This window comes from Lates calcarifer, linkage group LG4 (assembly GCF_001640805.2).
Source record: "Lates calcarifer isolate ASB-BC8 linkage group LG4, TLL_Latcal_v3, whole genome shotgun sequence".
Taxonomy (NCBI): domain Eukaryota; kingdom Metazoa; phylum Chordata; class Actinopteri; family Centropomidae; genus Lates; species Lates calcarifer.
In genome coordinates this window covers 24,300,016-24,327,926 of record NC_066836.1, presented here as the reverse complement: position 1 = coordinate 24,327,926, position 27,911 = coordinate 24,300,016, and the positions used below count along the sequence as shown (strand labels likewise).

Sequence of the window (27,911 nt, the reverse complement as noted above, 5' to 3'; positions counted from 1 at the left end):
CCTTCCTAGATCCATTATGAATTTCTTCCTGGAAACAATCCAAGTCCTCCTGTTGTCCATCTGGTACAATGTGGAGTCTTTCATCCACCTCTTTGTACCCAGGAGGAAGAAGAACGTAGCTGGTGAAGTGGTGCTGATCACAGGGCAGGTAGCGGGATTTGGTCGCCTCATGGCCCAGGAGTTTGCAGCTCTTGGCACTGTGCTGGTGTTTGTGGGATATTAACCAGGAGGGCATGAAGGAAACCGCTCAACTGGCTAAACAGAGTGGAGCCAGCAGAGTCCACTACTATCTGTGTGACTGCAGTGACAAGAATGAGGTGTACAGAGTGGCTGACCAGGTAAGGTTACCATACCATACCATACCATGCTTGGCTTGCTGTACTCAGCTAGCTGCACCCTGCTGGCCTTATTTTAATGCATTGTTGTTGGATTTATGCCAGCTGATAAAAATGGTTTAGCCATCATTTCCATCAGTTAGAGCAACACTGTATCCATTAAAGTAATGTTGGAATGCGACAACAGCAAGAAACAAGAATAGTAAGATGAACGGACAGTGTTTAAACGAGCAGTTTCAGGGGGAAGAGAGGCAGTTAACGTCAGTAAATCAGTCTGTGTGTATTGGTCTATAAATCAGTATGAGTGATTCTTACTGTATCTGTTGTCCACACCTGCCTCATACTGTATGTGAACAGCTTCTCCTTTCATTAGTTCATTAAATCCCTACAGCCATCTGAAGGCAGCAGACGCGTGTTTGCAAAATCTGCAGCCTTTGATTTGAGAAGTGCCAAGCCAGGGCACAATGTCATTACAGGCAGCTGTTTACCCTCATTAAATCACATGCACATGACTATAGGTTGCTACAAAGTAACCCCACATACCTCTACTCAGAGTAGGTCCATATCAGATGACATTCTGCTATTTTATTTTTTGGACAATTATAGTATAGTTATAAATAGTTCACACAAGTAACAACCTGTGACATGACATAGAATCAAGAACACAGTTCCAAGAGTGAAGATTGTATCTGTCATGAATGTCTGATGTATTGCAGGTCTGTTTTATAATACTGCATTATTTATAACACGTTAGACAAATGAACAGAAACCTGAGTATTTATATATAAATCAGGGTGGTACCTGCGAAAGGACACTGTGTGATTGTTCAGTGTGCCATGATATGGCCATCTGAATAATGTTTTGATTACAATTAATGCTTAAATCCTACAGAAAATACAACTACTATTTCTTCAAAAGTCAGCTCAAGCGTGTGTGTGTGTGTGTGTGTGTGTGTGTGTGTGTGTATATCCCTCGGGCAGGGGTGGGATGACTGTTGAGTAAACAGACATTTTGTTGGCTTAATACACGAAATGTGGGCAGGTGCTGTAACAGCTAGACCCAAGTGAACAAAGAGAGCAGGATCTGAACTACTTTAAGGTCAACTGCCCAGAAACATACAGAGCCCAATGCTGTGGCTTGGGCCATTATAAGCATATGTGTGTTTGTTGGGAGCTTAAAACAGCAGTATCTTATCTGTGCAAAATGTGAAGTTGTTTATTAAAAAAGTTCAGCTCAGATCAGTCAGTCATTAAAGATAGACTGGGTGTAGCAGGACTTGCAGATAATCTTGTAGTACATAATATCTACAGTTTCATCTGCTAAAGTCAGATAAATAAGAACAGATGCCTGTGCTCAGCTAACCTGTGCCTTGACATCAAGGCAATGTGTTTTTTATGTCCTGGAGCAGTAACTGACAACTGCTTTGGGATAAAGAGGAAATGCTAATTTGTAGAAGTCAGAGACAAATCTATCAGGAGTCTCACATCAAGTTCATACCACATGAGAAGATTCTCATTTTAACAGGTACTTATGTCACTTTCACTCGTTAGAATGACAAACACCAAGGCCCGGTCAGATAAGCTGCAAATTAATGTTAATTAATGAATTAATTAATGTGTCAGTAACTCTATGACAGGCCACAATTTCACTTATCTGTTTGGTCTGGTGCTCTCAGCAGCCAGTGTCTGTGTCTGCTGCTTCCTTCATATCATATCAGTAATAAGCTGATCATTGTAATACTTTTGAACCAAGATCTTCACTATTTGAATCAAGAGGCTTATCAACAACACCTGTAAATGGTCTAAAGATTTAAAGCAGTCTCTCAAGAACTCTGTTTGCCCTTGGGAATATCTTTACAAAGTTGTATCATACATGACTGACATTTTCCTGTGCTCCATGCAGGTAAAGCGAGAGGTGGGTGATGTCAGCATCCTGGTGAACAATGCTGGGATCGTGACAGGAAAGAAGTTCATGGATGCTCCTGATTCCCTGATTGAGAAGACAATGGAGGTCAACACTATGGCTCACTTCTGGGTCAGTAAGTCACAGCGATCTTGTCAGCTTAACTTTGTTGTCACTTTTGTTACTGTGTTGTCTGAGCAGTTTCTTATGGAGACTTTGTCTGAAAAAAATGTTGTAGTGTTAAATTTAACAACTTCCCAGTTAGCATCTCCATTCAGTTTTTGTGCTCCACCAGAATAATTATAGATTTTCTAGTTATTATTTTAATTGATTAATGGATATATTAAGTGAATATCAAGTCAAGATGAGTGTGGACTAAATGGCACTTGAATGCTGATTAACTTTATTCAGTTTTTTTTTTTTTTTTGGTCAGAATAATCATTATAACAACAGTAAATTTAAATGCTGTACTCAGAATATGGTTGTCTGTTATCCCTGGAAGTAGAAGTAGAATTGAATCCCTGCCTCTTAAGGTTTCCATATATTGTTTTTTGATTCATTTGTTTTCTGTCTCTCTCTGCTCAGACCTACAAGGCCTTCCTTCCTGCTATGATTGCCAACAATCACGGCCATCTTGTCAGCATTGCCAGCTCTGCTGGACTCATAGGAGTTAATGGATTGGCAGGTGTGTGTTTTCTCCTCTTAATCACATAATGCATGTCATTCCATGAAGCACCTAGATGTACAATTTTTACATGATTACAGCATCTTTGAAAATCATCTGGTGATCATAAGATTTTATCAGAAGAAAAAATTATATAATTCTGGTGAAATTTTGTAATCATATGGTTTAATGTCACCTCATTCATTCAGTTTGACGTTGTGCTCATGTTAGCCTATTCTATTTTGTTTTGTCTTAACCCTCCAGTAGCGTGTTATGTACAGTGGCAAGAAAAAGTTTGTGAACTTTTGGGAATTTCATAGTTTTCTGCATGAATTTGTCATAAAATGTGATCTGATCTTCATCTCAAGTCAAGGGTATTGACAAATATAATGTGCCTAACATAATAACACATTTTTTTTTTTATCTTTCATGTCTTTATTGAAACGTTTACACTTTATCATGACATGTAGATTGATGGGCATAAGTGGTAATTTTATCTATGTACAAATAGATCTACAACACAAATGTGCAAAAGTGAAGGACTCTGAATACTTTCTGAAGGCACTGTAAAGACGGTCATAACTTAAGTGTTAGGGGACTGATAAGGACTGAGATAGGGATGTCCTTGACTCTTCTGTGTGAATCCTGCCAGGGCCAGTCACAACATTTTTTTAACTGACTGGTTAAAGGTTGTGTAAATCTGATCAATTTCCAATCCAATATTTATTGTAATCCATTGTGCTCTGGGTGCACAAACACTTCATTGTGGTCTTTTCAACCAGTAGAACTGTTTTCTGACTCAGTGTTGTGAGTGACTCAAACTCTAAGCAGCACAAAGTAAACAAACAGCAGGCAACAGCCTCAATGAAATATTCATACTGACAGAACTGTCAGCAAGTGATTCAAGCAGAGCTGATTTAGATTAACAAACAGAGCTGTTTAGTCTCTAAATTAGTGACATAAACCCGGTCTGTAAAATCCTGCTGTTATGATTCAAAACTGCTTTTGAACTTTTATCATGCCATAGGTGTGTTGTAGGTACTGCATAGCCACGTACCCTACGTTGTGGCCTGACATGCACCGCCCCCAAAATATAGCTACAGAGCCATATGAGAAAGTGGCTAGCAAGGTGATAGGCTATCTTTGACCAGCAGGTCCTCTGCAAGGATAGTTCTAAACTAGACAGCAAAGAACACCCCTGTCACTGTGAGTTTGAAACTCTTCCTTCAGACCAGAGATTCAGAGTACCCCAGTTCAAGTGCAATATGAGTAAAAACTCCTTGTTCCTTGTGCAATAAACCTGCTAAATTTGCACATCATTTTGAATAAATTTTTTTTTGTTTTAGCACTTAGTATTTTTGAGATTGTTTTGTTGTATTGAAGGTAACTTCAAAATGGCATTTGTAAAGAGTTCAATTAGTTACAAAAAGTATTTTTAAGATTAACTCATAAAGAACCTTTTCTGTTCAGAAGCAGTAGTTCTATGTATATCACAGTAAGTAGAACATTGGAAACCAGTTTTGATTGCCTTCTTTGATGAGTTTTTCAATAGACCTCAGATCTTATAAAGGGTAATTGGCTTACCAATGTGAGATTGCCACAGTTTATTCTTAAAAATTGATGGTACAAAAAAATCTTCACCCAACCTTTTTTTCAGTCTAACACTTTCAGTAATCTAGAAGTGGAGACATGGAATGATTTTTGGACCTGTAGTTTTGTAGTAAATGTCATTTCTTGTCTTGTTTTTTAATTGGAACTTTCTGTTCAGTGACTGGTATTTAATTGAACTTTGTCTTGAGAAAACCTTGCTCTCCTTAGGCATAAGCTGACCACTGTGTGATGGACTGCACCAGAGAATATTACACTTAAAGACTGAGTTGCCCTCTCACCTGTATTTGTCAGGAAGATTTATGGGCCTTTATCACCTGCCTGCTTGGGTTAGATTATGTAACAGATGTGGCCATGGCACAAAATCATTATTGTAAATAATCGCTGTACTGTGATCAGCAAACATGTTACTTGATAGCTATGCATGTGGTGCATGTGGAAGGGAGGTGACTTTGAGTTCTCTTCCAACAAAAAACAAAAAACTGGGCAGATGCAGTGTTTCCCAGTGGAAGTACACCTAACAAAACCTCATAGTTGACTGAAATACAAACAGCCATACAGAGTTCTTCCTTTTGACTGATTGAAACAGCATCTGATATAGCTGTATCTTTGTCTTTGATCACATCCATACTCAAATCATTTCTGTTTTGGCCCTCTGTCCACTCTTCAGGCCCTGATCTAGTTTGTGATTCTGCTTAAAGTAGGGTGGGTGTCTTTATATGCAGACCTGTTAAAACAGGTGCAGTTAACATGTAGACTGGTGCACATTGAAATTTTGACCCTGCAACTCCAATTCCATGTCAGCCTGTCTTCAGTTTAAATAAGCAAAACAAAATGCACACTGTCTGTTCTTTGGGGCGGAACTTTACATATGGCTTTTTAATCATCTGTAATTAAAAGGAATCAGGTGTCTATCTTAATGGGTAAGATTATTAAATCTGAATCTGAATGATTGAAACTCAAGGGTAAAATGACGGTCGGCAGCAAATATGCAAAGTAATTAGTAATTTACTATCCTTTTGGAATGTGTCCTTTCTGAACGATACTTGAGGTAAAACAACAAACAAGAGCATTAACTGACCTCTGTGACTCCTTACGATTGATTATCCTTTTCACTTGCTTTTTCCTGTATCTCTGACCCTTCTCCCTGCAGACTACTGTGCTAGTAAGTTTGGAGCAGTAGGTTTTGCAGAGTCAGTTGGTCTGGAGCTACTGGCAACTGGAAAAGATGGCATCAAGACCACCATTGTGTGTCCGTACTTCATCAACACTGGAATGTTCGATGGATGTCAAACCAAGTAGGTCTCTTTTCATGATTTCATCAACAAGCTCAACTGCAGAATATTTACAATATAATAAAGTTCCCATTGTGGCAAAATTAGGTTATTTGCAATGGCAAAAAGTCAATAGTAAAATAGATTAAAAAGCAATTATAAAAATAGAAGTATGGTTAAGTGTAAAGCTAGATAATGTGTTGGGATTACCATCTCAAAATTATCTGTAATCTAGTTTATAGAAAATATATATTTTACATTCATGTCCTTCTGTTTCATGTTAAAAAAAATGATTTTTTAAAAATATATGTTATGAATTAGAGTTAGCAGAACATTGTTTGTGCCACAGAGGAAAATTACAGATGCAAAAGAAATGGATAAAACACATTAATGCCCGATAAAGTCTATCTGATATGTTTAATTTATAAATTACTATGAACTTACTGACAGCAGTAATGATTTTTGTCCAGTAATGTCTATGCAATAGAGGCTACAGAGGGCAAACATTTATCACAGTGGTCACCTCTAATCCTGGTGATTATCAGAGGCACTTTTTAAAATGTAGAGTGATGTATTTTGCAATAATAATAATAATGATAACAAGCAAAGCAATGTTCTGCTTCAGACATAATCATGGAAAGCACTGGTTCTGCTGTTTATGCCAATTTCTTTGTCTTACCTGTCACTAAAAACAGTTTTCCTGCACAGCATAGGTTACCATGTTGATTTAATCAGACTAAAAGTGAGCTCAACTTTGCGAGGTAACCCCCTTAACCTGCTTCATGATCTGCTCAGTAGTTAATGTTAACTAGCCAGCTGTCTGCACAAATCATGTTTTGATGTCTTGTCAAGAAACACAAGCAGCAGGAGCAGACAGATTAGTGTGCTGCCTTTTCTGGTACTAGTGCTAATTAAACTGGATGTCTGCTCTCTCCTTAGTTGAAGCTTTTGGCACTGACAGTTGTGGTTAGGTGTATTGGCACCCACAATGACATCCCTAACATTATTTCTTAGGAGAGCTGCAGCTATGAGGTCACCAGTTTTTCAGTCATCAGTACTAATCACATTTCAAATGACGCCATAAACTATAATGATGATGCTTCTTTGATCACAGTCAATAGTGCTCTCTTTGGATCACTCTAGTGGCTTCAAATGATTGGCTATTATCACCTCAGCTTAGCTTGGCTTGGCTTAAATGGACCATTCACACAAGTTATCTCCATCTCTTTTCAAATAATGTTCTCTGCTCTTTTTTCTTTCTTTATGTAGAAATTTTCCATCACTGTTCTCAGTCATTGGCTTTAATAATCACATGGCCAATGTTAATACTCTCCTATAGATTTTCTTGTCCTGGCTTTATTGAGGGAGGTGTATGTGTTTCTGTCTGGGTGAGGCCATACAGAAAGTCATTAAGCAGTGCTTGCTCTGGGCTTTATATCCTGGCCGGTGCACAGACTGGTGTGAGATTGACTAACTTGCCATAGCAGAGGAGAAGAGGAGGTGAACGAGGGAAGAGGAGTAAAGGGGAGGGTTGAAAATTATAGTTTATGTAACTTGGCAATTCAGTTACGCATAAAGTCTTATTTGTAATGACAGCCCTGAAAGCCACAGAGCTCCAGGGGGAAGAAAATGAAATGAAAATGAATCCAGGAAATGATTCAGAATATAAAAAGAGTGGGACTGAGAGAAAGATGAAATGTAATATTTTTATGGAGCGTGAAATAGAGCAGTAGGGTTACAATACACCAAGAAAGCCGAGCCTTTATTTAGTTTTTAGGTTATTAGTGGAGATGAGCCTCCATTTCTAATTTTTCCTTTAAGGTTTGTCATCATCATTTGGTGTGGAATCTCTCTGTTTTCTTGTTTGCTCATTTTTGTCATTGCTGCTGTTTGCTGCAAACTCAACTCTGTGACCTCTGTTCACATTAAAATGATTTCAGTGGTTCAGGTGCCATGAAGACCTCAGTAAACCTTAGTACGTTCAAAACTTTGCTTCTTGCTCAACTTGCATGCACTGCAGAGACCACATTTCATCAATGCCCCAACATCTCCACTTGCCTCTGGTCAGAATCATAAACCCCACAGACCAGGCACTGAGACTGGAGCCTTTAATTCAGGGTTCATATGGTTATGAAAAACCTGGGAACGTAAAGGGATTAGAAAAATGTGTTTCCATTCTTGCAAGTTTTCTAAAAAAGTTAAATCACAAAAGGTTTAGAAATGTCATGATGAAAATCAGTTGTGACACTGTTGCTCTGTAAAATCTATTTTACAATGTGGCCTATTAGCTAGTTCCAGTTCTCAACACACAAGCTATCCCGTGGTGGTGTTACAAAAATATCAAGGTGTTCTGTAACTAATTATATAATTATGTATGACCCTGCTTAGAACTGGAATGCAACGCTGTTTGAAATTTAATTTCAAAGCTATTCTCCTTTAACAGCAGCATTCAAAGGGAACAGAGTAAACGTACATTAACCAATAGTTATCATTCAGACCTGCATGTGTCACATGCCTGGCCACCACAAAGAACATTTACTGTTTCTAACTTGTTGTGAAATTTATGCAAGATATACTCGTGGAAGGGGAAATTCAAATTGTTTGAAAGCAGTGTTATTTTCCAAACAATGTCTTCATCTGCCTGCAGGCTTCTGGATCATAGACCTACAGTGAGCTTTACAGTTGGATCATTTATTTTGCAGAGTGCATCATAATCACTGCTCAAGGTGCTGATCCTGGGACAGCCAGGGTGCCTCCCCTTGGTCTCATAGGAGATTGTAATAATACTAATTCTAGGTTTTGTGCATTAATATTACCTCTTATTATACTCTGTATCTGTGCCCGACTTCAAATCTCCAACAAGCCTAGCTATATGATTCAGGCACCATGTAACTGATGGACATTCAGATATCTGATGTCATATTGTATCAGGCCACAATATAATCTGATCTAATTCATATTTATTTTATTATTTTTAATCTGTCATTGAGCAATAAAAATTACTGGATGTCCGTGCCTGTTTCACTTATTCAGTTACAGTAGTTATAACTGTCACCGTGTGTCTATGACAGCTCAGTTGGGTGTAAAAGGGTGGTGCATCATGGACACAGCTCTGTGCACGTCAGCAAGTACTTTAATTCACCAACAGTGGTAACGGCTAATTTCTAGTTATTTTCAGGTTAACTGTTTGGGTGGCAAGAGAGCTGGTGACCAGCTGTTGTAGTAAATGACTGAGCCTTAAAACGTCCGGTCTAAAATATAAAACTATTTATTTGTTATAGGCAGATTTCTGTCTACAGTAGGAACCAGTGAATTTTGCCTATATAATGCAAACTTTATCTATCTTTAAACCCACACAGACAGATGGATAAATGGAGCAAAGAGAAAAAGCCACTAACTATTTAACAGGAACACAAAATAATGCCAGAGGTCTTTTTGGTGATGGTAGACTGCTAGACATTAGACTGGCAGTGTCTTTCTATTTTTACCTATCCATAGAAACACACACACACAACACACACCATTGCAGGGTCATTGTGGTACATTCCCAGATGTCCTGGGGTCAGATTTTAAAAGTGTTTGGAGACTTGTGTCCATCTTTATTTCTGTCTTCCTGCCTTCATCCATCCAACAGGCCCCTGAAGCCAAAAGGACACATGCTTTATGCCAACACTGAACACCTGGCCTGTCACTTCCTACTTCTCACATTTGTACACTGAGGTCCTTAAAATAACCACAAAACGTCATAAATACATAAAAAAGTTGTCTGTGCCCTTCGTCGTCGTACGTAAGTGGCCTTCCTTGGATAAATTATTGCATGTGCATCTTTACCTTACCTCCCTAACTCTCCCTCGATCTAAATGATTACATGTACGTTAATTGGGCAAGCTAGCCGTGAACTTGTCCAAAAAAAGCGAAGGTCGTGTGCAGTCTTTACTTAACACCCAACTGACAATCAAATTTTGTCAGTTAGCTTGAATTTATGCCAGAGGTATATATATCATCTCTTGCAGGGCAAACGGGAAACTTACTATTTGTTGGTATGTGGTTTACTGTTAGTAGTTGGATCTTAATTGTTTTTCTTGTTTTCATCAGGTGGCCATCACTGCTGCCAATCCTGAATCCAGACTATGTAGCCAAGAAGATCATCCATGCTGTGCTCACAGACCAGGTCTACCTACTGCTGCCCAAGAGCATATACCTCATTGCTGCTCTCAAGAAGTTAGTGTCTACTTTTTCTGTTCTCTTCCACATATCTGCACTGACATTGCTCACATCTTTCTACATACAGAACTCATTGTCACTGAGTAGTTTATATCTCCTGAGTCAATAGTGTAATCATTTTGAAGTCTCACTAGTAACTGACACTGCCAAATAATTTTGCTTGGTCTTAACTGATACCTGGATGGTAATGATCTGTGATCACTTACTGTATATTGAGTTTCATAAATAGCCTACCATACAATACAGATTATTTCATCACAGATCTGTCTGTATACTGTCTGGATCACAGGTCATAAATACTACCTGTTAACTGACTGTACCAAAAATAGATACCAGCATAAGGACAATACCTGCATTGTAAGTATTGTATGAAACAAAACAAGTAACAAAGCGGTTGCAGATGACAGAACCTGCATTAATTAATTATTTGGCCACTTAGAGGCAGTAGAATAATCTGAATGCTGACAGATTATCACTTTATTAAGTTGATATAGCAAACATTTGTGTATTTACACATCCAGCACAGGCAGCAACATCGTCATTCATTTAGAACTGTGCTTGTGTCTAAGTCCTGTATTCATTCTGTAGCGTTGGGTGCAAGCAAAAGATGAATTTTTTTAGTTCACCTTTCACATTGACGTGGATTGGGTTTAGGGTCCCAAACCACTGGGCCGCAATCAGAAATCTTCAGCCAGATTCAGGTGTTCAAAAATTATCAGGAGACAGCAGTATCCAAGGCAGCAGAGTTTATTTGTTGACAAAGAAACCAGAGAACCATTCAAAGTGCATACATGATAAAAACTAAGTTATCTTTTATTTTTACACCATTATTTCCTAACACTTCCTTGTATTAGTTTTTAAAAATTCTGTGTCTTTTTCACATTTTAATATGGATTACACAAAGTACGCATTGTATTCAGTGAACACTAACATCTACTCTCACACGGTGACCTTTAACACATATCACATGTTTTCTTTGAATCATACAGTAAATATTGATAATACCATTTCCACACAATATGTCATTAGCTGATCATTAGCTTATTGCAGTATTCTCTCTTTAGAGGCACCTCACTCTTTGCACATCACATAGCTGTTGACATCACACATTGTTATTGGGATTTTTTTTTAAAAAGATTAATTGCATTGTTATATGTCTACATGTAGACAACATGCTCTTTAGTTGATACCTAAAGGAGTTAGTGAGTTTATAATACATTGAATTTGTAGTGTGATGGTGGAAGCGTCCAACTTTAGTGTAGCATATTTGTGGATTGAAGCTTAACTCTGGTGCTACTGACTGTTATACTCAGATGAATTTTAGTTTACTATCTAGTCTCTGTCTGTTGTTGAATAGTAGTTATATTAAGTAAACAGTATGAAGTATTTAATTCATATAACTGATGAATGTACAGTATAGCACTTGAGGTTCTGAGTAACATATGTGACTGCCCTCAGACTAGTATTTTCTTTTTTCATAGCCTTGCTCAGCAGTGAGACTTATCCCCATCCCCTGCTTCCTGACATGACCCTAAGTTTTTAGGTCAAATGAAGGATCAGAGGTCAGCCTGAAAAGAACATGTGGTCTAAATTTACATTTAGCTTGTAAATCATCTTCATAGCTATGATATTTATATCCTGGAAACATAATGGAAAAGATTGCTCATTATCAGTGGTTTTAGCTATAGTTGTAATGGCGTTCACTTTGTTAGTTGATGAATACAGCAGCCATTAAAATAAATAGCAACTGCAGGACAATACTTTCGCACTGATGCCTGTGTTCTGTTGGTGCTAATTCAAAACCACAGTGGACATGCATCTATGTAAGAGTCTTAGTGATTAGACCATAGAAAGTGTTTCACTTCGTACTGACATGAACTGTTTAATGTTTTTACTGGTGTGTATGGGCGTTATCATCCTGGAATATTGGTGCATTGTAAGTTAACATTACATTACAGCTTAGATCACTTGGCTTTTGTACCCATGCAGAGATTAAATTAGACCCACTGTCCATACCATGTTTAATATGTAGGTGGGTTGAAGGAACCCGTTGGTTCTCTCCAAATGAAAGCCAGTATGAGTGTGGCAAACAGAGTTAAGGATGACTCATCCAAACATTTTCCACTGACCAGAGTTCTGTGCCTGTTACACCAGGTTATGTGTTTTTGTGCGTTGGCCTTGGTTACAATTGGTCTTGTAATGGCAGCCCTGCCCATGAATTGCATGTTGCTGTTTATGACGTACAATTTTTATTGAGATGGGTCACAGAGGTGCTGATTCAAGTGGTAATTTTCAGCCTGTACCTCTTTGCCATTAACCATCTCCAACAACAACCTCTATGTCTATCTGTGTTGATGAGCTTTTGTTTGTTACCACTGTTCTTTAAGCCAGTGTAGTTGGTCCATGTTTGGTGTGTCATGGGTCAGTTTGAAACTTTGTTAGGTGTTGGATGTTTTTATTAAACCCTTTTCATTAGATTGCTTTTCTATTTTATATTGTATCACCTTACTGCTAATTGTTAACAATCCTGACAAAGTTTGAAGCTGAATTTCAAATTGCAGTTTGGTTTATTTTAAAGCTAAAATTCTTCCTCTACTCATCAACTTTAACTGCATGGAAAATTTGCAGTAATCTTTTCATTGCAGATTTTCAACGTGGTTTTTAATTCTTTAGGTGCTGACTGTCAAATCTTTGCAACCACTTACTTGTATGTTTGAAAGAGACAAGTCTCCTGCAGGCTCTTCTTCCAGTTGAATTGAGTTTATTTTGAAGGGTACATAAGGGTACATAGTCCTGAGTACATAAATTAAAGCAAAAGGCCCCCAGAGGGAGTGGTTTACAGTGATTTTGAACAACTAAGTTCGTAGGCATGATGTGGTGCAGAGTGCCCTAAAACCCGCTAGTGTTAGATGCTCTATGCTTGCCTCCCTTTGACCCTCCGGCGCAGGCAGGGCTTAGATGGGTCTCAAAATCCTATTTCTTCTTGCCAGCAAGCGTGTCAGTGAACTGAACACTTTGTCTGTGAGCTAGTCATGTCTGAGGTGGAACCCGGATAACACCAGGTGATATAACGTCTCTTAGGTCATCTAGGGTCACAAGTGACATTGTTAGCATAGAATACGCAGCCTGCGTATGCATGAGACAGAGATCCAGTACATAAAGCACCGCCTCTGGTGGTTATCCAGGATTCATGGAACTGTAGTTGACTTCATAACTTTCATTTTATTCATTTTTAAGACTAGATGTAGGACTAGATCTAAGACTAGAATCTATAGCCATACTAGTGGCTCACTGAGGCTGTAATGCTCATTGTGAAGAAGCTGTTGATCGTTGATCATGAAGTGAAAAGATATAAGACAGAGAGGCAAGGCAGGGACCAACATCCTCTAGATGCTGTATGAGAAATATGATTTTAATTTTTAGAAAAACAAGTGCAATCAATATCAGTGACAGAATTTGGAATGTACCAGTTGTATCCACTGCCATCAGTCCATTGAAAAGAGATACTGTATCATGATTAATTGAAATGCAATGCCTGTAGCTATGACAGAAGCAAAGTCAGATTTGAATATTTTATATATTTCTTCCCTGTCCTCATCTTGTCCCTCCATCATCCTCTTCAGTGTTCTACAGTGGAAAGTGACCTCCTTACTTGGCTCTTACCTGGGATTGTCAGTCGAGGGAAACTGCCACACTAACCTCAGTCTGCACCGCAAATTGCACTAACACACATTCAACGTTACAATCTGCAGACATTTTGAACAATTTCTCTACACATCTGCCTATCAAAATGAAGGCAATTCGGTAGCTCCAAGGTCTACAATGATGGTTGATTAAATGTTTTGTGTCTTGTGTGAGGATGAGGAAGTCAGGACTGAAATGTGATTCAGCAAGTTGGCATGTACCCAGACTATATGCTACCATAGCTCTATACACTTCACATCTCTTTTCTTTGTTTATTTATATCCATGCCAGATAGACAAAGTTGAGAGTCAAATTTACAAGTAATAAAAAGAATACAAGCAAAAATACTGGATGGACACTGCAAATCCTGGCAACTTTGTATTGTGTTTTTTTGTTGTTGTTGCAAAGGTATTATTTTCACCATCAACATGCAACAACACCGCAACATCCCTACAATCCATGTCTGGTAGATTAAGAAACATAGTCAGTCAGGTTATGAACCAAGCCAACAGTTTATCCACAATAGTTTATATAGTCTGTTCAGATTATTTAAGCCTCTAAATATGCAAGTAAAATTGAATATTTCTGAATAGATGATTTTAACTCCAAACTACCCAAGAAGTAATATATGGAAGGAGTTTCAATTCAACAGCAAAGATGGAGAAATAATTAACAAAACTAAGGTTGTTTGCTGCCTAAATACAACTTGCTTACCTTAACATAACTGCCACAACAAATCTGTAGTCTAGTGTTAGCTTGCTAGTGAATTGAGGCAGCCAAAGCACTGCCAAATGTTATGACTGATAGAAATGGACAAACAATAAGAAAAAATGTAGTAATAAATCAGAATTATCCTTTAAGGTCTTTGTCTCTAGTACTCAGACTTTGTATAAACTTTGTGTCAAGTATGGAGAGCACTGTTTTTATATTGGTTGTGGCTTTAGCAAGCAACACTCTCTCAGCCTGAGGACACCTTTTCAAAGTGATGGTATTGCCAGGGTTATTGTTCTCTATCGATTCATGGGGACAGTGCTCTGTAGAACGGAGCTGACAGCAAGGTTCATTTTGACCTCAGACTGTTGGGTGCATTTAGATACTAAATGCTATACTGATAATGCTGTGATTTTGAACCTGAGCCTTATTTTCCTAAGTTTTTTTGTTTTGTTTTGTTTTGTTTTTTTGACACAAATTCATAAAATCAGTGCAGTATTGAGCAAGAATGGCAGCTGCAAAACAGCCCTGCAATGTAATCATATGGGGCTATTTCCACCAAAATAATCCACTAAAATACTTGTTTTTGCCACTGACAGGCTCAGATTGTTAATATATTTATTCAGATCCTTCACATAAGTAAAAGTACAACACAGTAACTGTTGACCAGCAACTCCCATGCTTTGTGAGGTAAAATTACAGTTCTTGTCTAAAGAGTCTGATAGTGATATAACACTGATTTTTTTGGTTAAATGAAAACAATCTTACTCTAACAAAAATGTCTATCTCTGTAGTAATCCTATCCATAATGTTGTCAGATATAGAACAGCAAACCAAGCCTGTCAGTGGCAAAAACAAGCACTTTTGTGGATTTACTTTGATGTGGAAAATAGCCCCTTAGGATTCCATTAAAGTGCTATTCCCCAGCTGCAGGGTACATTCTTCTTGTTCAATACTGCACCAATTCCAAGGATTTCTGTCCCTATCAACCATTTACACCCAAAAACATGGATAAAAAATGACCCAGGTTCAAAAATCCCAGAATTATCCTTAAACAGTCTTCACTATTAACTAGATACAAACCCAGACCAGTTTGTAATGTCACCAAGAGACAAACAGTACAGGAAAACTGACTTTTGTAGATTTGTGACCTCAAGCAGCTTGGGGGTGCTTTATTGTTTGTTTGTGCTACGACAGGCTTGTGTACAGTGGAATGATGATATGGGCTGTAAAGCTCACAAGTTTTCAATATATGTCAAGCCAGTTATCATTATCTGTAGAGTAGCTACAGGTGATGTATTATCATGACTCTCAGACACGTTCTCTGGTTTTGAAAGAGCTTGTACAGATTTTCATTGAATGTTAGTCAGTTGAATAAATGGTCTGTTATTTTTCACGCTGCTTACATCCAGTAAGTTAAGATTTAAGCACTAAAATGTGCTTGATTATTGTGTCTTGTTAATCATTTTTCTCTGCAAAGGCTAAGATAGAAAAGTGTTTAATAAAGATTTGTCATCAATTGGAATTCTATTTTATGATCTCATTCTCACATCTCATCGGCTACAGTTGTGGCATAGGTGTGTTTAACATTCAAATGATTTTGAATGATAATTTGAAGTGATTGTTTTATCTAGCAGCACTTAAACTCATAATGATTCTATTATATTATAATAATAGAAATATTAGAAGAGTAACATCTTAATAGGGGTGTAATGTGTTACTGAAAGGTCTCTGATTTCTTGATCAGACTTATAAAATCTTTGTAGCGGGAGTAAATGAGCCCTCCCTCTTAACTGCTGCTGCAAACTGCTGTTGAGGTACCTCTGAGCAAGGCACTGAACCGTCACCTGATCAACTGAAACTCTTTAGTGACTGTTGCTGTCCCCAAGAAGAATTATGACTGACTCCAGTTATGATAGCACAGTTTTTAGAAATATGATCAATACATTGATTGGAGTTGCTGCAATCTGTGAATTCACCCAACAAGAGTCTACAGTGGACAAAGTAATGAAAACTGTCTAAACGTGTTTAAAATTCTCCTTCTTAAGCTTCACAGATTATTAGAGGTTTTCATCATTGGATGCCACTTAAACTATCAGAGATAAAAGCTACAGGTTAGCCTCATCCTTAACAGCAACATGTTTACCCAAATGCACACAGGCCTCAGAAAGCGTCACTGTGGAGGCTAGAGCTGTGTTTTTGCATGGAAACAGAGTTAAGAGGTGGAGCGGTGTAAGGTTGATAATGTTTGGATTGACACCAATTAATTAGAGGCGAAGGCCATGTGCAGCATTCTTTTGATAACCTGCAGTTCCACCATGAAAGATATATTGACTGAGCACAACACACTGACAGGCAACAGTGGATGTAATCGTGTATGTAAATAGATATTTTCTCTACTATTGTTACATATTTCCCAAATTTCCCAAGCAGAAAATAGTGTACATATCACTGAATACATCTCTTCAGAATCTCTAGAATTCACTATAGCCTATTTATAGTGTCCCTGGAGGAATTTACGATCCAGGTCTGTCAGAATATCTTCAGCTCTGGAAATGATGCGCAGCTCTACTAGTACAGTGGCTCCAGAAAGTATTCACACCCCTTCACACACTTCATTGTGTTGTAGATTTAATTGTAAATGGAGAGAATTGCCATTTTTGCCCAGTCTGCACTCCTGCACCCCACCCATACTGACAAAGTGAAAACATGTTTTTAGAATTTTTTGCAGAAATACTAGAAATCAAAAGCTGAATTCTTTCATTAACAAAGGTATTCAGAACCTTTGCTATGCTACTTCAGATTGCATCCTGTGTGCTTTGATTATCTTTGAGATGTATCTAGAATGTGGCAAATTGATTGGACATAGTTTATAAAGTCACACGTGTGTATAGTCTCACCATTCACACTGCATATCAAAACATGCTAAAAATAACGCAATGAAGTCTAAAAACTCTTATAGACCTCCACTATAAAATCAGAATCAGACTTTATTGCCAAGTAAGTTTGCACATACAAGGAATTTATGGTGATGCGTAGATCAGGGTAATGGTATCAAACCATTTCTAAAGCTTTGAGTGTTCCCAGGAACACAGTGGCCTCAATAATTCTGAGATGGGGGTATTTTACAACCACTGGGACTCTTTGTGGAGTTGGCTGTCTGGTCGAACGGATGAAGGGCCTTGGTCAGGAGGGTTGCCAAGGACCCAATGGTCACTCTAGCAGAACTTCAGAAGCTCCCTGTGAGAACCTGCGGGAAGGATGACCCTGTTATCAGCAGGATCTTATGGTACAGTGGCTAGGCCCAAAGCCACTTTGAATAACAAGCATATAAATTAATGTTTAGAGTTTTCCTAATGTCGTTTAGAAGACTTTGAGTGCATGAGAATGATCTTGAACTCATTTCTCATCACATAGCATGTTGAGTCAATGTATAACAGGAAAGTTACAGAAATCACATTCCTGTTCCTCTGTAGTGTCTTATTGTGTTCAGATGTCCAATAAAACAGGCTTTTGAGGTCATCATCTGAGAAAGTCTTTCTCCAGGTCCATTCTATCTCTGTAATCTTTGGGTTTTTTTTTTTTTCATTTTTCACCCAACACAGTGAATAAGCCTAGTTGACACTGTGCCTGCTAACATTGACTCACATTCTCGAGCATTACCACAAATTGATAAATCCCACATTTTGCTTTGAAACGGTCATGAGCACAGTTATGACACTGTGTGTAGGCAGTTTTGATAAATGAGGAAACGTAACCTGAGGCCATCTCAGCCGGACCTTTTTTATATCTTGATCAGTGTGCAATGAGTCACTGAGCAGTGTCGGGGCGTGTGTGGACCTTTTTCAATTTTCACTTCACTTCTAAAAGCATCCCCCTTTAGTCTATTTTTCTTCTCTAAATTCCCTCCATTTATTTATCTCATTATCTTTATACACATTTAGTAAAGTGCTGACTCTCTGCAGGTGTAATCAAGTTCAGGTCCAAGTTCATTTATTTATACAACCTTTTATCACAAGCAGGGGCTTTAAACAGAGGAAATAAACAAAGGAATGAGACAAGAACAGGAAATTAAAAGCAACCTACCCAAATCAATGAATCATATAACTAGAGAACAGAAGATAATAACAGACCAATCTAGGCATAGATGGAAAACAAGGAAACATTGTGAGAAAGTGTGGATGGTTCAAGTCAAAAGGAGATCCCTGAGGCTGACTAAGCACACAGTAGGAGCTGGGCAGAACATTTCAGAACAGTTCACATAATGGGAATAGTGGCAATCAGTGTGAAGGTTTATGAGACTGGAAACTTAATATTGCTTAATATTGAATTAGTGCAGTGCCTTGGCTGTAGAGATGCAGAATCCATAACTGGATGTTAATAGGAGAGAGTATTTGTGTGTATGAATTCATAGATTCCAAAAATGTATTTTTATATGTTATTGATTATTTTTTCTCATTATTTGAATGGAACAGAATGTAGTCCATAGTCCTAGGGATTATGGGACTTTTTGCTTCCCTCGGCTCGGTAAATGCCAGACTGGTGATCCAGCCTTGGGTTTCAACATATATAATATATAATATATCCACAAAAATTAGTCTCTCTAATTGTACTGTGTGTTCTCCCACATCTTAAAAAGTGATCATACGTTTTGGTCATCCAATGTCTTACACCTGCCTCATTTCACCTTCATTTTAAATCTTCATTATCTCTTAGCACAGGGGTGTCAAACTCAAATACACAGCGGGCCGAAATTTAAAAAATTGCTACAAGTCAAGGGCCGGACAGGTTCAACATTTATTAAAAACTTACTGAAACAACCTTTTTGCACATATTGAACCTGGCACTAAGAAGGCCTATAGATTATTGCCTATAAACATAAATTATGAAATAAATGAAATAAAAACAATAAATAAAAATAAAAGAAATAACACCAGTTTCATTAATTTCTTATGGCTCTATCTGCAGTTTTTCCAGAATAATTTCAAGTGAAAACATTTTCTACAGGCAACAACAGCCAAAAGTGATTGACTTCAAAGAAAAATCAAATGTCCTGTAGTAGCAAGAGAAAATAAAATGTAAAAATGAAACTGCATTAAAAACTGAAAATGCGTCAAAGCACCATTTGCTGCTCTATGATGTTCACTACTCTGAGCCATTTTTTGGGGAGAAGAATAGTTGAAAGTTGGCACAAGCGATGTGTAATACCATAAGACTGCTGATGATGGAGTGGGGTGCGCTTTCCTGGCCCGTTATTGACATGCTGATGCACGGGCAGTGCATTGTGGGATTTGTAGTATTATGGTGGTGTGTGCGATATACCGGCGGCCAGCTCTAATGGTAAATAGATTTTGTCATGCGGGCCTTGAGTTTGACACACGTGTCTTAGCAGATTGCTTTAGGGATGGGGGGGGGGGGGGACTGGGTTCTTCTACCACTTTGCATTGATTCATGGTTTGAAATAAAAGATTAGCTAACATTATGAGAGTAGTTTTCCACAGTTTTAGCATTGATCTCCTTTAACACTGTTGAAATATCAAAAGCAAAGCAGCAGTCTTTTTCTCAAATATTGTGTCCATACAACATTGTGAATAATGGTGGATCTCCTTGGTACTTTCATTGTAGAGGAGAGGGTGTTCTTCAATGCTGGGGTCATAACATTAGTAACACCACGGAGATTCACACCCCTAGTTGAAGCATTCCTGCAATACAGGATCTGTTAAAAACTGGTGTAAATAGCTTCAGAGGCCAGTCAGCATGGTTCTATGTATAGTATCTATGTATTCTATGTAAGTATCAGTCAGCTGGCAGCTGTGACTGACAGCCAGTCATTGTGTCTGATGTTCAACCACTGTGCTCTCTGACAGCTAGTTCTCTGATGTTTTTTTTGTAATGCTTTTACTTCATGGCAGCAAAGGAGGAAAACATTTAGATTGCCAACCTGCATGTTTCTGCCACAATGACAGAAGCATCACTGAATGGATCAATAAAGCGTGGATGGATTGATGGATCTAGGAGCAAAATTGCTGCACACCCAGGGAACATCTAAGGTGATCCATTTGAAACTGTTTTCAAATGCATAGTTGAGTGGGTACAAACTGGACAAACACCCAGCAGAAACAATGAACACAGACATAATATGAGAAGTAAATCAGCTGGCTGCTCTCTGTCTACTGAGTGTTTATGACCTTCAGTGGAACCAAACACAGGCCTCAAGCTGCCTTTTATATAGCTCCGGCAGTTGGAGCCATCAAAGACCATCAGTTTTATAGAGATACTGGGTGTCTTTATGGCAGTGGGCACAAGTGTCTGGCTATATACAACTTATGAAGCATGATAATGTTCTTGTCAGGAGCTGTTTTTTAGCTGATGTAGAACAAATCTGTTTCGAGTACACACCACCTACAATTGTGTGATTTCAACTACTGCTTTATGTGTAGTTATATGTATAACCATACACCTTGTGTATAAATTAAGCATAACATTTCATGGAGACTGAACTCTATAATGAATATTTGTGGATTTATTTCCTTTTTTTACTCACTTGGAGCTGTTTTTAATGAGCTGCCAATTCCTACAGAGGATAAATAAAGGTACATCTCTTATCTGATTTAGAAATGTCAGTTCATCACCCTATTGATAGTCAGTTTATTGTCGCTTAAAGGTCGACTCCACCGGTTTTGCATATCAGGACTGGTTTATTTGTGTTTGTTAATACAATGGTAGCACTTAAAAGTGTGCTCCATCGCGGTTGGATTGCAGCTTATCCTTGGTGTCGCCTCAATAAGCACATAGTGTCTTCCAACCTCATTGAATTCAACATGCCGTTCCCTTTTATGGAGTCATAAAGTTGCTCCCTCATTTTTACTCATGTTGATGCAGAGAGCAGCCCCAAAGCAGCTTGTGAAGTGTCTCACTGTATTTTGTATAGGAGCTGCACTAGATAAATCATCATAATCTGTTTACATTTAGCTTAGATCTCTTACAACATGGCTGACCCAGTGTTAAAATAATGGAAATATTTAACACTTGTTACCTGCAGGCGAGGGAGTGAGGCGCATCATTTTTCACTTGCCTAAAGCAGCTTATCAGACAACACAAAATATCATATGAAGTTAACCTACAGTATAATTCAAGTTCATCATTTCCTCCTCCACAGTTATTTAACTATTACCAAGACAACATTTGCAGCTTTTTTATACATAAAACAATGCATGTAAAACCAAATCATGTAATCATATTATTGGTGTGGTTTGACACACTCACCTGAAAAAGGTTCCCTTACAGTCTTTGTCTGGATATGTGATTCTGATGGGTTAGTCATGAGGTATATATAACATATAACATCAATCTTCATTACTTGGAAGCTGTGGTAGGGTGACAAAAAAAACTATACATATAGGCTAATCAGTACATTTAAAGTCTGCTGTTCTGTTCCTCCTAAAACTCTAATGAATAAAATGAATGAATAAAATCAGTCCTTTTATCATTCAGCAAATAGAAAATGGTGTTTGGAGAAGTGCAGGACAGTAACCACTAAATCCTAATGTCTGAAGCCATGCTGCCTGATGTGTGTGAAGAGCTGGGTCTGAGGTCTGAGGTCTGTGATCCTCTGCCAATGATTTTGTCAGAAGGATCTGAAGTAGTGCAGCATCAAGCTGTAACTAACTACTGTGGGAGTGAGTCTGAGGTGCTCTATAATTTCGGTTTATTTTGTTTTTGCTAACTTCTAGTGAAGGTTTTGTAGCTTTATATTTCAGTGAGTTTAAACATTTTACACTAAGATGGAATTCATTTCTGAGTCATTTATTTTATTTCAGCATCAGTTCACAGTTGAGGATTCAAGTGTGGGTGCTGCGGGATCCTTGCTGTCTCTGAGATCATACTGATGGGCTATTAGTGGAACAACAAGGTGTGTCCATGCAGTTTGATAGGATGGAACATACATCCTCTACATCCTCATACACTGGTTACATCTACATTTAAAAAAAGGCTGCTTATCAAAATACAACAGCAGCAGCCTGTAAGGGTGCAGACAGGTTTAGTCAGATACACTTAATAATGCAATCACAGCAACAGGGTGTCAGTAAAAATAGACTAAGTTTAGCTTTTGCATGTAGAATCAACATTTTAACAGCCTGTGTTTTCATTTTTGGATAGACTGCTCATTGTTTCAGAGCCACCATCAAACTCTGAGCCACCACAACAATCTCTCCTCCTCCTCCTCCCAATAGTAGCAGTTCAGTATATTTTTCATAGATTATATACATGTATATTGTTTAATGCTGAGGTAACCATGTTAAACTACAGTCTACAATTATTAAATCTGGGCTTCTGTACTTCTAAATACATTGTTTCCATGTGTTTTTTCTTGCACATCAGGTCTACACAGTGCTCAGGATTGGGATTTGATTGGACATTCATTCAGTCTTAAGCTTTTTTTTATGGTGTTGCTGGCATGGCTTCCAGGTTCCAGGCCAAAGTTTACTGTTTTAAAGTGTTTTAAATTTTTGTGTTTTTAATTTTAAAGGTAAAGTCAGATTAGTTTTTCTTTCTTTTAGAACAGCTATTTCCATTTTGTCACAGCACTAGGCAGACATTTGTATCATTGGCCTCCAGGAGAGAAGCAAACTCCTCAGTCATGAATAGTATATTTAACATGTGATCTTTCAGCAGTATCTCAGCTCCATGTTGCCAAGAAGCACACCACTTTCACTACACAATCAAGTCCTATCTATCCCCCATCCTGCCCCAAACTACTCAGAGTGGTCAGAGAGCAGGCAGCAGAATGAGATGAATGCTTTTAGCTTTTAGCCAGAACGCAGTTCCACAGCAGATGTATGTGAGGTCCAGGCTTCTTCATGGAGAGTTTCATCAGGTTCGGCTAGTCAGCAGACACCCACCTTGACCACCACTGTGAACAAAGGCCTTCTGATTGCTTGACAAGTGGTCTCCTCTCTGTTAGACCTCTGGGGTAGCTCAGTGACTCTCTGTGTGCTGTCTTCACTTTCATGATTCTTCTTATCTCCCCTCGTCATCTATCCCTCTCTCATCTCCTCACCACTACGTCACATCATCATCATTCTTCCTCTCTTGCTCTTTCATCATTATTCCTGGTCCTTTCCTATTCACATTATTTTTCTGTAGCTTTATTTTTTCTCTCTTTTCCTCTCTCTTCTCACTACCTCCTTTTCACCTGAGTTAGTCAAGAGGTAGATAGGTAACTCATTTGACCTAAATGTATGTTTGTTGGTTAATACAGTAATCAACTTCTTAATGCTGATTCGCTTAGATTCATTAATGAAGTAGCATATAGTTTGTCACATTTACTGTATTTTGTTCAAATAAGTGAAATTAGAAAATATATTTTTACGAATGTTAATTTACAGTTTTCCTAGTTAAATGAGACATTACATATAACAAGATGTCGTTCTATTTCTTATTTTCAAAATGAATGTTCCAAAGACAGGTTTTTTTTCTTTCCTCTTAATTTTCTATTTTTTCTTCTCACCTTTTGTAACCTCAGGAATTTTTTAGCTTCCAATCTCATGAACTTGTGAAACATGGCCCAGGTACTGTCCCACTCCAAGCCAGATACACTCCAGTTGCCTTGAAGAGTTCTTGCTCTGCCAGTTATTTCTAGGATATTTTGGGAGCAGAGTCGTGTGAGCTTTAGGCAGACAAGTATGTATTTCACATTAACCTGTGGTGAGGGCAGTCAGTTCCAATCTCACCTTTGAATATGTTGTCACTTTATGAAAACACTGCTTGCTTAAAAATTAGTTTGTTTTGACAAATTGGGTTGTAGAGTTGGGTTGAAGTTGTCTGAGCCACACACAGTCTGGGGATCATGTAAGCATATTGTCGTTTTTATCACACTGACTGGAGGTCCGTATAAACTGACACACCCTTTTTAAGAGTCAGGTAGGCTTAGTCACGGTGCCTACATTTCCCATAAAGTAACACAGTAGATTCTCTAACTGACTCTTAACTGATGCCAGTTAACCATCACTTGACTCAAATGAATAAAATGTGTAATATCTCTGCAGTAAGATTGGTAATGGAAATGAAAGCGTTTCTGATCTTCGTGCCTCAGAGAGCTAAAACCCTCAGAGCCTCAGCTCAGTTCTTTTGCCCTTTAATTATGTTTGATAAGAGAGCTTTCTGGAGATGTTTTTTCTCCTTGTTCTTTTTTCTTTCTCTGGTCCATTTGTCTGAGGACAGAGCCATTATTCTCTATTAGAAAGCTTTTCGTCTCTGGAACACAGCTCACACAAATGGAGATAGTGCCTCGCCTGTCACCTCTGTTCATTTTACATAAAAGCCATTGTATTCAAGCTTTTAATAATGTGTTGTTGTATTATCTAGCCCTGTCTCTTCTCTCTCTTTGAAGACAGTCATTGTTAGTCAGAGGATTGTTAGTCATCCAAAAGCTGCTAACATGGGCTGATTTAGGAAGCGATGCAGGAAGGCATCACTCTGGATCTAACAAATTATTGAACAAAGCCTATTTACATTAGCACAAATACATTGTTCCATTAGGAGCTGTTTGAGAAATTCACTCTTATTGTTGGCACTGACAGAGGCATCCACTCCTGGAATGTTTGTTTACTTTTAAATTGGTGCTCAACTGTAGTGGCTACTACTGATCAAACCACAGAAACAAACAGTATATTTCCCATAAAATAATGTTTTCTAAAGCGCTGTGTAATAGGAGGAAGCGCTAGTTACTGAAGTAGTTTCCCTCACTCTAATTTCTCATCTCAGTTTTTAAATGGCATTCTAAATGCCACCTCAACATAGAAATAGTGGACTATCCTTGATAAGGTAACAATACTGACTCTAACAGTGGAAGCAGAAGCCAGTCAGAGTCCCAAATAAGAGCTGTAGCAAAATCACAACACTGTAACAACAGCTGTAGAATTGTAATCATTGTGTTTGTTGGTGTTGCTGACACTGCTTCACTTGAATCACCAGTTGACATCATTGGCATTTTAGGGCAGCTCTCCTTTTACAAAGCCAGAAACCAGCCTTAACTTACTGGGAATTTTGAACAGATACAAAGATATTACAGATAATAATCTTCTGCACCAAAAGTAATTATCTCGGTTTTGTCTGTAATTGGCTGATTTTGAATTTGGGCACATGTGATGGTTGATGTGATGGATGATTTGTTCATTAAATAGTTAATTTAAGTATATTTGTTGAAGCACTGGTGACAGAACAAGGTACATTTGGGTGTTTTCTGAATAATACTTGTGTAATTTTATTGTTGTGAATAATTAACACTTATATTATGTTGGTTCACCAGAATAAACAGAGATAAAGTAGTCTCCACCTTGGAGATAAGGCGCAGGCATGATCTTATCATACTGCAGTTAATCTATTTAAAACTCAAACCCAACGCTCAACAAGGTTGAATCTTGTCTTATGGCATCTAAACTTGTTTTTAAATCTAAACCCAACCCCCAGCTAGCAAGCCTGAAATTTTGAAAGCACAAGGACCAGTCAAAAAGTCTTAATTAGCAGCTGATTTCTTTGTTGTGTTTCTCTTCACAGCATCCTCCCCATGAAGCAGGGCATTCTGCTGGGGCAGTACCTGGGAGCTTTCAACCTCATGGACAAGTTCAGGGGACGCTCCAGAAAACAGGAGTGAGAGAGGAGAATAAGAAGTGAAGGATGACTGAAATGGAAGGAGACAAAGGTGTACTGAAGCCATCCATATCAACGCCTCTTAATTTTAATCTTCCTAATGTACAAGTGTAATAGCAGAGAGTAGGGCAGAGCAGTAGTGGCAAAGGTTGGATTAACCACAAATTGAATACAAATATTGAATACCTAATAGTTTCTCTATATCTAACACTGTATAATCCATCTTTAAGTATAAATATCCTCAATGTGCTTGTTTTCAAAATAACACTAAAATATGTGTTTTCAAAGATTGACAGGTGATAGATGGACCCCTCCTGATGGGTTATGGACATTTTTAAGTTTCCGTGTTGGTGTCAAACATTTTTGCAAGTGGTCATGAATTCAGCCAGCCAGTGTTTCTGACCTCTGAAGACCAATCCTGATGATATAAAGATGTATCATCAGGGACGTCCATGAACAGCCAGGTCAAACGCTTACCTCAATTATGATGTTGTTCTGAAACTCCCTAATTCAGTGTAAATGTGTCCTCTCTGTGTTATGACATGTTTGTGCTTTGTGCTGTGTTCCTCCACAGCAAATGCCAAACCACAGAAACTCATACTGTAGCCACAACTGCTATTGCTTCAAAACAGAGTAATAGACAGAAATATTATTTGATAGGAGCCACTTTGCCAAGTGTGAAGTGGTGATTCAGTGGAACTGAATAAGCACTTCTTCAGCTTTAAAGAGAAATAACCATATAAATTCCTCTCATGGGTAAACCCTTCTCCTTTGTTCGTGACTATGGTAACATAACAGTGACAGTTTACCAATGCTGACAACTGAAGAAGCCTCATTATTTTTGGGTTTTATGGGTTAAAAAGTTTTGTTGTTAAAATCCAAGCACCGGGGCCAGGCACTCATACTCAGGTATAGTGAACCCTTTGTAAAGGGTTTCTTAGATATGTGATACCTCACTTTATGAAGCTTGTTCGTCCAGACCACTCTGTTTTAATCTCATGAGTCTGAAAGCTTGATTGTTCTTAATGTCTGTGTTTGCAAACAGTAACTATACTGACTGTTAAAACATTAGCTGTAATTAGCTAGTACTTGGCTAGCCTGTTACAGCTAGTTAATGTATGAATTGAGACCACTTAACTTTTCTTCTTGTAGTGTCGTCCTCTTTCTTCTTTTCACCTTGTAGTCTAGTTTTCTAGCAATACTAACAATTGTACTTAAACATTTCAATAATGCCTATATGTGGCCATGGTCTTGATCTAGGTAGCACTGTGTTAGAAAAGTCATTCAGAGCTTGAATATTATATCTTCATTAATGTGTGAAATAACTCTTTCAACATTTCCAAAATTCTGAAATACCCTGAAGTAATCATTCTTTGTTTTTTTCCTCTGTTTTTTGATTTGCCATATTTTGCACAGCATATTAATTTCCACTTAGATTTTAATGGTCCTATCCTCAAACTTTTAAAGCACATTTACTACCATTAACACTCTCACTTATACTGTCTGTAATATTAGAGAAATATTATGAAGATTATAATACATGTAGCTGGGTACATGTCTATTATAAATCATTATTCAGCTTTGTGTCATTATTAATGTGTCTGTAACTGAATGCCATCATATGTAATTTGTATTAATTTCTCATCTTCAGTATAAATTTAGTGATTTACCTAATACATTGTAATGAACAGTATACACCTGTTGCCTTAATCATGTAAACCTTTAAAGAACTCAAAAAGAAAATACTGTAATCAAATCAGTAAAAGGAATGTCAGTAATGTAGCAATTGTGTTTGAAAGTGAACTTCCTGGAACTGTAATTTGGAAAATTCTGATCATTAAATTTTCCCATTTCAAA

General features: G+C 37.9%; 1 protein-coding gene across 1 annotated transcript; it reads left to right on the top strand.

Moving 5' to 3' along the window:
- LOC108896706 (epidermal retinol dehydrogenase 2-like) lies at positions 1-27,911 on the top strand. Its single transcript, XM_018695946.2, is given in 7 exon segments — positions 1-208; positions 210-338; positions 2,238-2,369; positions 2,823-2,922; positions 5,663-5,807; positions 9,879-10,004; positions 25,962-27,911. Coding segments are annotated over 7 exon segments (921 nt in total). The 5' UTR covers positions 1-16; the 3' UTR covers positions 26,059-27,911.